Genomic DNA, 12,394 nt, shown 5'->3' on the forward strand with positions numbered 1-12,394 from the left:
CCTTTCTATTGGATTGTTATTCCCATAGGCCTTCTGACACAGTGGTCAGAATCACTGGCAGTGAGGCTGGGCTTTGTCACTAATTTGTCGTGTCTATGGGCAAGTTCTTTAATCTCTCTGAGACTTAGTATCTTTATCCACAGTCTGTTAACAGTATCTACACTTCATGGGGTTGTTGTATTAAATGAACTAATTCACATAGAGTGCCTAGAACAATACCTGGCATATACAAAGCTTCCAGTAAGTATTAGCTATTACCATTAAGGAAAAGGATCATAATCACTTCTTGATATATTCTCAGATGACTTGTGGTAGTCACAACAGTGAAAATAATACTCTACCTGTGCATGGAGTAAGCTTCATACATTCAATCCATATTTGGACATTCAATACATACTCGATTTACTGACTCCCCAGAGGAGACCATGCTCCTTCTCTTTCCTAATTCCCTGGTAGTTTCCTCCCAGCCCGGGGAATCCACTCAACTGGGATGTTTCTGGAGGATGCCTACTTACCTTTGCTTAGGGACCCCACAGGCTTTCAGTGACCTTCCAGATGACCAGGCTTCAATGGGGGTCCCACCCCAGCTGGAGGAAATCAGCCCAATGGGATAATGCAGGGTGTCATACAGATTACGCCCAAACAGCCAGCACACTGCCGACATGTACGTGAAATTTCCGTGGCCTAAGTTTTCTGTTCAGAGAAATAACCAGGGAAAAAGTAGGTGGATACACACTGCAGCTACTAGATAGGTCTGCATGAGAAGAAGGGTATGGATCATCCCTTGTGTTCCTTTCTTAGACTTCAAAAGTAAGGTAAGATTGAGAGGCCCTGAGGCCATGTTAGTTCTACCTTCAAAATGAATGCAGATGAGAGATTTCAAATGGAGTCGAGAGGTGACTCTGGTGGACATCCTTATGCACTATATAGATAACACCTCTTAGGTTTTAATGTATTGGAATAGCTAGAGTAAATACCTGAAACTACCAAACTCCAACCCAGCAGTCTGGAGTCCTGAAGACAACTATATAATAATGTAGATTACAAGGGGTGACCATGTGATTGTGAAGACCTTGTGGATCACACCCCCTTTATCTAGTGTATGGATGAGTAGAAAAATGGGGATAAAAACTAAAGGACAAATGGGGTGGGATGCGGGGATGATTTGGGTGTTCTTTTTTCACTTTTATTTTTTATTCTTGTTCTGGTTCTTTCTGATGTAAGGAAAATGTTCAGAGATAGATTGTGGTGATGAACACATAACTATGTTATCATACTGTGGACAGTGGATTGTATACCATGGATGATTGTATGGTGTGTGAATGTATTTCAATAAAACTGAATTTAATTAAAAAAAAACCCAAAAAAAAAAAAAATGAATGCAGAGTCCAGCCCATTCTTACAAACTCCTCTGCTGTCACCCTGGTCCAAACCACCACCACCCCTTACCTGTATTGTAACAATAGTCTCCCTGCTTCCATCTTTGTCCCTCTTTAGTTCTCACTGCCCAATGACCTTCAATGGCTCCCATCTTACTTAGAGCAAAAGTTAAATCTATCCTCTCTGCCCCTCCTGCACTACCTCTCTGTTTAGCCTCACTAGCCCCCTTGTTTTTCCTCAAATGTTCTAGGCACACTGCTGCCTTGGGACAGTCAGGAATGCACTTCCCCAGATATCTGCACTGCCTCACCTCTTCCAGGTTGCTACTGAAATGGCACCTCCTCAGTGGGATTTCCCTGGCTCCTTTAAATTGCAAACCCCAACCAAAACACTCCCTATCCCCCTTCCTGGATGTACTCCACTTATTTACTTTTGTCTCATTAGCACACATTACCATCTAACCTATCCCTCTGATATCCAAATCTATTCAGTTTCTGAGAGTCATCCTCTTGGAAAGGGAGCTTTGATAGATAAAGTATAATACATTATCCAAATCTAATTGATTCCTGAGTTTTAGGTAACAAGCAGTAAGAGTTCCTACAGCAAAGGATTCATTGAAAAATTGATCTAAATCTATTCAGTTCCTGAGTTCCTATAGGGAGAGTTTAGATAGCATCAGATATATTGCATATAATCTACTAATTTTGAGATTCATTTTCTGCATTCCCTCATTCTAGAATGTAAGCTCTTGAAGTCAAGTTTTCTCGCCTGTTTTCCTCACTGAGACATCCTCAGCACTTAGAACAATGTCTAGCACAGAGAAGATACTCAACTGTTTGCTGAATGAATGAATAGTTGAAAATGCAGGCGCAGTTGAGATCACCAAGGTAAAGCATGTACAGACAAAAAAGAAAAGGGCCTAGAAAGATCCCAAGGGACAAATTTGGAGGAAGGGATCAAAGAAAGCAAAGGGAAGAAGTCAGAGAAAGAAAACTAGGAAAAGGAAGCACCATCGAAGCTAGAAGGAAGGTGCAGTTCCAAAAAAGAGATTAGATAACAGCAGCAAATGCTGCAGAAAGGTGGAGACTTGAAAACAAAGATATCCAGAATACATAATTAGAAGAACATTAGTAAACCTTGAGATGAACAAACTGTTGAGGTGGAAGCAGAAGCCAGATTACAAAGGGTGAAGGAGTGAATGCAGGGAAAGGCAGTGGAGAGAGAGGCTGGCCAAGCTCATGCTGAATTGCCTCAGCACTTTCAGTGAAGTTAAAGGAAGGGTCATTGTCCACAGCAAGGGGGCAGATGGGAAGAAACCATGTGAAATGGTCATAGCCAGAAACGGGATGGAAAGTCAATAAGAAATGAATGAAATAGACAAATAAGAACCAAATTTGGGACTAAAGACTCCACTTAAGGCACTGACCCATTATACAAAGATGACACTTTTTTGTTTTATTAGAGAAGTTGTAGATTTATAGAAAAATCATGCATAAAATTCAGCATTCCCATATACTACACTATTATTAATAGTGCATTAGTGTGGTACATTTGTTTCAATTCATAAAAGAACATTTTTATAATTGTACTATTAACTAAATAGTCCATGCTTTAACATAGGACTCACTGTATTTTTTTTTTAATTTTTATTCTAGTACCATATATACAACCTAAAATTTCCCCTTTTAACCACAATCAAATATATAATTCAGTGTTGTTAATTATGTTCACAAAGTTGTGTTACCATCACCACCATCCACCACCCAAACTTTTCCATTAACAAAGATGGCGCATTTTTAAGCCATCACTTACGTGCGGTGGGCTTAGACCACGGCAGATCAACCCCAGGAAGGTCCTCCAGCTCCTGCTGTGCCTGAACGAGGGAAACTGAGAGGATGCGAACAGACTGATAGGCAGCAGTTTTGGACATCTCACTGGTAGCATTAAATATCTAGAAGAAAAAGAGGACTGTCATTTCTTACATGACCTCGTGGGTGGCCAATGGCCTCCTCTTGGTATATAATACCACCCCTCTGGGCTCTCTTTGAGCCCTCGACATTCCAAGATCACAAGAATAAACTGTTAGGCAAAACTCCCTAATAAACCCCTGACAACCCCTTATCTTACCCTGAACACCCCTGACATCAACTCCTTATTTTACCCTGATGTCAACTCGTCATCCCACCCTGAGCAAACCAATCCCCCAACATCAACTCCTTACTTCTCTATCTTACCCACTAACAATTATTCCCCCAAGCCCCCTCCCAAAACTATAAAACTGTACTCCCACCTTTGTTCGGGGCTGTTGCCACTCAGGCTTCAGCCCACCTGTGCATGGCTACAATAAAACTTTCTCCAATTAAGCTTTAATCTCTTCTCTTCCCAGTCAAAAAACCTAACATGAACCAAGACGAACAGGCCTGACTGAATCACCTCTATCCATGTGATCCACCCCTGACCAGCAGAGACCTTGGTGAGTCATGTCCCCAAAGAGGGCAGGAATATAATGAGACTGGGATCTTAAAGAGAATGTCGGCACTAGACAATGGAGTGATTTAGGCTAAAGAAAATTGTCAATTAGGCCACTTTGATATCTTGCAACTAAAATATTCTTACTCAGAAAAAGTATCTGACAACACAAAGCCATAGCAATCAACTTCTTAAAAGAAGGGGCTTAGAGAGCCCGTGTGGAGCCAAACAGGCCATGGGGATGGGGTGGGTTGGGGGCAGTAGACTATTGTGTAGTCCATGCCACACAAGAGAACTGTATTCAAAAGAAACACACCTAGAAATGATCGTTGAACTACTGGAACATATTGAAATAAGTCTCAAAATACTTATATTCTCATCTCGGTCCCCCTATCTTACCAGAGAAAAGCATGGAAGGCATGGAGACTTAAAAAGTGGCATTTGATATGGCTGCTTGGTACAGTCCCAAAGAAATCAGACAAAGAAAAGGGCCCATCCAAAGAAACATCACATTTTCCCAAATCACGTTATGAAACTTCATCAGTTGCTAAGAGTATGGCAGAGATGGCTTAGGGTTTTCCTGGGTAAGAACGTGCATGCTATACTGAACAGTTTCTTTATTAGACCTATGAAGCATCATTCTCCCAAGAGCTTATACACAATCACTCTTCCCCTTAGTCCTGATTTTTAAATTATGTTTCTTTTATTTTAGAAAGAATGTAAACTGCATCCATTGTTCTGCCTTTTTTTTTTTTTTTTTTTTTTAATTTATGTGTTTGTTTTTGGGTGAGGCCTCTTCTCCACCCCTCTAGGACTAGTCCAGGTTCTCCCAAAACAAAGGGCTACCAGGAGCATTAGGAAGCCCAGTTATCACTGGCCTCAGGGAACAAGAGCTCCAGCTGAGATAGGGCTGGCACAGTGATCAGCACAGGAGGCTGGGATACTTTCCATTGGCCGCCAGCCACGGAGTGTGCAGCTGGCTCGCTTTCCCTCCCACCCACCACAGAGGATACAGCTGGCCCTCCAGCCCACAGTGGAAGCGAAACGATGGAGCAGCCAGGGGGGCCCCACAGAGCATTTCACTGAAATATGCTGCCCCTTGAATCGCCTTCTGACTTGCCACTGAGCCTGCTGTGGCCAATTTGACCACAGCCAGATGCAAACGAAATGGCTCTTTTGGTCGCAATGGGAGCCACAGCCTGAAACGCCGCCTAGGTGGCAGCAACTCTCTAGCCTGTCCGAGGGTTACTGGCCTTCCCACTAGCAGGAGAGAGATTGCTTATAGACTCAGGAAAATTCCAGAGGCAATCCAGATCTGTTTGTTCAGGATCCTGCCTGGCACAAGTAAAATAAACATTAAAGAGTAAGGACAGGATAATGCACCCGCAATATATTCTGGCAGGGAAATTATTTGTCAGCAGTACCTGTAAAAAGTCACCTCCCTTGAAATTCAGTTCTGCACTGAGGATCGTAAGTTGCTTCCATGGAAACAGTGGATGAAACTGCTTTCATTCTTTCCACCCACACTAGCTTCCGCAGTGACTCGGAACTCAAGTGCCTCATGGCCATGAGATGGCAGCTTGGAGAGGCAGGCTGCAAGAGCTGCCACTTGTCTTTCGGACCCATTAACACTGTGGAGTACAGCAAGGCCAAGAGAGTTAGAGTGGCTGGCGTCCTCCCATATTGCTACCAGTCCATGGAACTCGGTCCAAAACACTGGCTGGGAAAATGTCCATGCCAAACTCACATGTGTGTAATATTCCAGGCCAAACCTTGAAAGCCACAGGAAGTGTTAACAACAACAACAACAAAAAAAAAATGGGTGTGGGGGAGAATTCTTGCTGTACTGATGACAATTACTTCTGAAATTGGTTTCCTTTCCCAAGATCACCAGGTCCTTTTGATGGAAGCATTTCCTCAGGGATATTGGCAGCAAACTTAGGAATAAAGAGATTTCAGGAAGATTTTCATTTAAATGACACTTGGTTTCGCAGCTGATGAAAGGGGAAGCCTACTCCATCTGCTGAGATCAGATTTCATCTCATCAAACACCTCAGCGTAATTATTTTTCTACCAAGTATTTAAATGAGGATGTAAATGAATACCGAGGTATTTGAAGTCATTAACGTGGTGGCGGCTGAGAGAGCGCACCACTGCCTCTCTAGGGATGGGACCCGCTCACCATCAAAGCAGCTGCTCGCCTGTGTTCATTTTGTAACCTTTATGCCACATTCTTGAATTAATGAAGAAACATCAAGAATCTATTTCCTCAGGGAATTTTGGCATTGAGTCTGCATGGGGGAGCGAGGCATGGGTGTGAGTGTGTGTGTGTTGAAGGACATGGGGAAACTTTATTACTTAATAGAACTTGGATCTATAAGTTGTTTTATCTTTTACTCCAGGATAATATAGCAGTTCTAAAATCGAGTTAGGAACTATAAATAAACCAGCCATCATAACTTCTGTGAATCTTTCATTGTAATATGGTACCAGTCCCTCTCTTCTGGATTTTCATTTTTCCAGTTGTAAAGTAGGAATGTGGAGATGGCCAAGATATTGAAAGATGGGTTCCCTGACATTGGTCTTCTTTTTTCTGAACCTAACTGGAAATATCCAAGTCTTAAGACCTACCCTGACTTAGAAGGCAACAGATGAACATTTAGACTTCTCTCCATTTATAAACCTCTCACTCAGTGTTATAAATAACACTCAATTTAAAAATTCCACTTTACCCTAACAACAAGATGGGCATACAATCTGCCATTTCCTTCATTTGAATGTGTAGAGTAGAAGGTTATGGTAGGAACCTTACCTCCTCAGAAAAGTCATTTGAAGGGAGGGTGGGAAGGAGAAAAAGAGACAGACTCTGTGTGTGTGTGTGTGTGTGTGTGTGTGTGTGTGTGTGTGTGTGTGGTGCGTGTGCAGGGGACTTCACGGGAAAAGAGAAAAAGGAATAAAGAGTGAGTCATGTAGCACATCCTTTTGATAAAAAAATAAAGTTTTACAGACTAAGAGACTAGAAAACTTGGCCTTTCGTCCTGTCAGCACCAAAAATGTTGTCTTGCAAAGTGCTTGATACAAAACAAAAAAATTAAAAATTAACACTTTTTTCTATTCCACTATATCTCAGAGCGTGCAGCCTTAGCTTAATACAGAAGATGTTTAAGAGTAACTTCTAGGCAGAAAGAATGTATTTACTCATAATGATCAAAATCTGATTTAACTGGAAACAAAATGGAACAGGATTCCCTGGCACAGACTGTTGTTGAGAATGTGACTATATAGATACAAACAGATCTGGTGCCTGCCATTCTGTGCAAACAGGAAACTGCAATTAAAGCATTAGGAAAGTACTGTTTTCCTTAGTGAGTTAACAGCAATTCCACTTCCACACAAAACCAGGCTTTCTATCAAGAGGTACAATTTCAGTTTTGCTTCCATTCACTTATGTTAAAAGAGAGCCCGGATGATGAACGCATAACTATGTTATCATACTGTGAACAGTGGATTGTATACCATGGATGATTGTATGGTGTGTGAATGTATTTCAATAAAACAGAATTTAATAATTAAAAAAAAGAGAGAGAGAGCCCGGTTAAGGTTCAGTGTAATAAGCATTTAAATTCAAAATGCTTCCATATATTAAGTAAGGCAGGAAGCAAGAATAAATAAAATATTGGTTTTTGGATTATGATTTTGATTTTGAATTAGGAATCTAAAGATTAAATTAATAGAAAGGAAAAAAAATTATTAGAGGTAGAAGCTATAGAAAAGCCAAAAAAAAAAAAAAAAAAAAAAAACACAAAGTATGTGAAAGGGTCCCATTTTATAAATTTTCAAATGAAGGAATAGCTTGAAGTCATGGCCTAGTTGTAGAGACTTTTAAATTTGAGAGGTAGAGAAGGAGATAATGAAAGAAAGGCAGGAAAATTAAAATTCCCTTGAGAAGAAACTGACTTTTGGAGAAAGAGCTAGAAAAAAACAATAATCTTTCCATATTCTTACTCTATTAAAGGAAACAAATCAAAATATATAGAATATATTAGTGCCAGTCATTAACTTAAACTAGAGAATTTATTTCTAAGATTCTTATTTATATAATGTACACCTCTTTATTGGGAGCTGAGCCCTTGATGAACATTTAACAGATTTGGTTAAGCCAGTGTCACTTTCTTGTTTGATTCCTTTCTTTTGAAAATTATACAATTATTACCGCTCATTACAGAAAACCCAGAAAATACAGATAAGCAAAGAAAATCAATCGCGATCTCAAATGTGCCAAAGAATTTAACTCATACTAATTTCTCTGGAGATCTGATACCAAGTAAAACAGTATTTAACAATCTTTCAACAGCATTTTCAGTTTATATATTTTCAATATGTCTGATCCTAATTTAAATCAGGCAACAACGGTCTCCCCTACTTTTATGTTTTAATCAGACAGCTTACACTAAACAAATGAAGTCATGACAGTTCTGAGGCCCAGAGCCTGTCCAGAATTGGTCTCTCCTCTTATTCTAAACTGTTGGAGTTCTTTTTTTAATTAGAAAGCAGAGTTGATCTCAGAAAGAAATTTGAGTGCTAAGGACATATAGTACCAAGGTTTTCATTCTACCATTGTTTTCTTGGCAGCACACAAATCAAACTATTAAGAGGTTTGTTTCCCTTGATAACTATTTCAAAGTTCTTTCTATCCAGATTCACCTAAGAGCCCACTCTCACGATCTATCATGGGGGCCCTAATCTCTAGTAGCAGTCAGGACAGGCACTCTTCCAGGTGAAGTTCATCACTGACCAACATACCTGTGAATCAGCATTCCCCATTTCTTCCCCATTTGATCCTCCACATACTGTAAATGCCCCAGCTCTCTTTTGGAGCCCAGTGCTGGGTGCCCTTCCTGGCAGCTGCTCTAGCAGGTACTTAGAGCCCAATGAATCCCCTGTCTAGTTATAATAAAGGAAATAAAAAAGGCTAGGCCTCAAAATGCAAGAACAATTAACCCTGAAAGGCCATGACTGAAATATAAAAAGAAAAACTGACACTAACAAAAGAAATCTTAGACTATGAAAAAGTTGTGCAAAAAAGTAATCACTGGCCTATTATTTCTTCTTTCTGTGTATTAAGGGTTGAATTGTATCCCTTAAAAAGTCATGTTCGAGGCCTTACCCCTCGTCCTGTGAATGTGAGCTTATCTGGAAATAGGATCTTTGAAGAGGTTATTAGTTAAGATGAAGGAAGGAAGGAAAGAAGGAAGGAAGGAGATGTCAAACTGGATCAGGATGGGCCCCAAAACAATATAACTAGTGTCTTTATAAGGGGAAGAAACTTGGACAGCGAGGCAGACAACTAATCCAGAGGGGTGGTGGGGCAACCCTGTAGGCAGAGATTGAGTTATATCACGGACTGCCAGCAATCCACCGCCAACACCCTACAGACTTTAGAGAAAACGTGGCCCTGCCTATACCTGGACGGACTTCTAGGCTCCAGAATGTGAGACAGCAAATAAATTCCTGTTGGTTAAGCCAAATAGTCTGTGGTATTTTGTTACAGCAGCCTGGCAAACTAAGACACTGTGTTAAGAAGAAAAATAAAATAAAAATAATACATATAGATATAGATATATCAATTTGATATATGAAGCCTAATGGAAATATCAAGATGTCTGCAGGTTACTTTGAAATGATTCACACACAAAAAAAGATGAACCTAATGCAGAAAAATATTAACAATGGTCAATCTAGGTGACCAGTATATAGGCGTTCACTGTATAAATTTCTTAACTTCTTTGTGGTTGAAATTTTTTATAATAAAAAGTTGAAAAAAAATGGCATCTTATATTTAGAGAGCACTTTTCAATTTATAAGGGACTTTCCGGGACAAAATAATTTAATCTTCACAATGGCACTGTTGATTAAATAGGTCATATATAATCACTGTTGTAGTATGGTTATAAAGACTAAGCCTTAAAATAACCAAATGATTTGCTCCAAGTCATAGTAAAAGACAAAGCCAACACTCAGTCTCAATTTTTTTTGAATCTCCATGCCAACAAAATTCTTATAGTATATTCGTTGCTGAGAGTTAAAACAAAATCTAACTGTTTTGATTTCCTAGGCTCTCTCCAGATGCTGATCTTCCAAGAGCAATCAAAAAGAGTAATCTACTTTGTCTTCAATCTGAAATGAAATCTCCATTGCCACCAAATATTCTCAGGCATCTGTCTTTAGGTAAGGAAGTCTAGAAGCAGCGTGCGGCAGGCTGGCAGTATACTGCTGTGGCTAAGAACACAGATTCTGGAATCAAGTGGCCAGTTCAAATCCTGGCTCCACTATTCACTGTGTGACCTTAAAAGTGGATAATTTTATCTGAGGGCACCACAGTTTCCTCATTTGCGAGAAGTGAGTAATACAGTACTTACCTCAGGAGCCTGTCAAATCAAATTAATACATACAAAGTACTTAGAATAGATCTTGGCACATGATAAGAACTCAATAAGTAGCAACTTGCCTCCTTCTTCACCCTCCCTCCTCCTTTTTCCTTCATCATGGTCATCAACAACACTATTTACTGCTGTGACTCTGCAAATTACCTGAGAAACAGTCATCTGCATGTTACTCTGCCCACTGCAAAGCCAGACATCGCCAAATAAGACATTCTGCACGCTCAGGGTGTGCTTTATCCTCCCAATGGTCTGTTCTGCCACCACTTCAAAAGGCCCACCAGGCTTCATAGGATCCAGTACCACCATCCAGATATCAGAGTCTGCTGAAATAATAACAGGGCTCCAAGGTGTTAATCAATCAGCTACTTAAAAAGAAATTAAAGCCCATTCTGGTCATGTGCCATACTCATTTGTGGCTATCCCCAGACTGTGATAAATGGGACTTAAAGCTATGAAGATTGGCCAAATTTCAGATCAGGTGATAAAACTAACAAGAGGAGCAGCACTTCCATCTTTAATTTGTGCCAACCCCTCCTTACTTTTAACTTAAGTGTTTACAAGACAAATACATTGCCCAGTTATAATCTTAAATGATAAACAAAAATACACACAGATTAACATTCAAGAGCATTTAATAAACAATACAAAATAGAAATTATTGTTATACTACCCAGCTGTCACTATTAACATAATCTTAATCTTTTAGATTTACATCATGCCCCAAGCTAACTTGTAATTATCTGATCAAATGTGAGCACAGTTTAGAGAAAATCATTTCTAGTCTAAAACCTCCCTTTACTTGGTGGTATCCTCCTATCGTCATTTATTATCTGAAACGTCTCCTTACTTATGGTATCCACCCCCACCTCCTCTCCATGATGCTAACAAAGATTAATACTACCAGTGGCTCCGAATTTTCCCATCAACAGTTAGAGGTGAGTGGAGAAACTGACACAAAGAAGTAGTGGGAGGTATATAAATTAATCTCTCTGTGAAGAAGTATTTAGAATTTGCCTAATTAATTGTTTTCCCGGGATTATTTATAGCACTTAGAGTTTTCGGACTCAACTGTGGAGATGAAGAGCTATCCAAGACCCTATTTCAGAAGTTTATGGCATATCCCTTAGGCACCACCCCCCTACCACCTTCCCACCTCTCACCCACTCACCCTACCATGGCTGCCAACATATTCAGAAACTCAAAGAAAACACCTTCAAAATGGTAAAACTTTGCCTCAGACAACCAAACAACATGAATGAACTTGAAGAAATAAGTATGAAAATAGAAGAGAGAGAGAGAGAGGGAAATGAACATTTTAAAATAAACATTTTTGGCAAAATGCCAAAGAATACAAACTGATTTCTAATTTGTGCCCCTTGGATTAATGTAAGCTCAAAGGAGAAAAGGGGCAAGAACTGGAAATGGATCATCATAACATTATTATACCTGACCTGTAAGAAATAATAATAATAAAATTACCATCCAACAAGTCTTGAGTGCTAGGCACTGTGCTAAATTCTTTTCAATCAGAAAGAGCTAAGCAGAAGCATGAGAGGTCTGAATGCACAAGGGGAGACTAGTAAAGGCTCAAGCCATAAAGGATTGCTCCGATTCCTGGGAGAAAGCTCCAGGATTCCCAAGATGTCAGAGAAAGGGTGAAGGGTGCATATTTGCTCCTCTTAAAAGCATAACCAATTGAGCTTGCTATTCCCATCCCTAAGAGGTCAACTAAGCCCCAGGACCATATGTTTGCTATTGTTTTTATATGACCAACAGGCAGACAACAGCGTATTAAAATAAAATAAAAAGCAGAAAAATCACTGTTTGGGAAACAGTGGGCAGCTAGTACAGATTGTGTCGCCCAGGTGTGATGTGCTCCGTATGGCTCACACTTCTGAGCAGGCAGACATTCCAATCTGTGCCGACTACAGTCTTGCCAAGGTCTTTCCAGGCTTCCTGCACTGACATATCTTACTGGAGCTCTGTCCTGCCACCAACATTATTCATTTATTATGAAGAGGTCAAACCTCAGAAAACCTAGGGCAGGACAGTGTCTCAGCCTTCTACTACTCTACAATCTCTTCTTAGTGACGGCTATTAAT

General features: G+C 40.1%; 1 protein-coding gene across 2 annotated transcripts in view; it reads right to left on the bottom strand.

The window, feature by feature from the left end:
* Nucleotides 1–12,394, bottom strand: part of SIAE (sialic acid acetylesterase) — a 45,140-nt gene that overhangs the window by 19,377 nt on the left and 13,369 nt on the right. Inside the window, exons 3-5 of one of the 2 annotated variants that reach the window (XM_037841845.1) lie at nt 10,440–10,612; nt 3,193–3,331; nt 516–693 (exon numbers count right to left, since the gene is read on the bottom strand). In XM_037841845.1, coding sequence (XP_037697773.1) covers nt 516–693; nt 3,193–3,331; nt 10,440–10,612 — 490 coding nt within the window. Of the gene's footprint in view, nt 1–515; nt 694–3,192; nt 3,332–10,439; nt 10,616–12,394 lie in introns of both variants that reach the window. The other variant, XM_037841843.1, reaches the window with a different exon arrangement.

The sequence above is a fragment of the Choloepus didactylus genome, chromosome 6 (assembly GCF_015220235.1).
Source record: "Choloepus didactylus isolate mChoDid1 chromosome 6, mChoDid1.pri, whole genome shotgun sequence".
Taxonomy (NCBI): domain Eukaryota; kingdom Metazoa; phylum Chordata; class Mammalia; order Pilosa; family Megalonychidae; genus Choloepus; species Choloepus didactylus.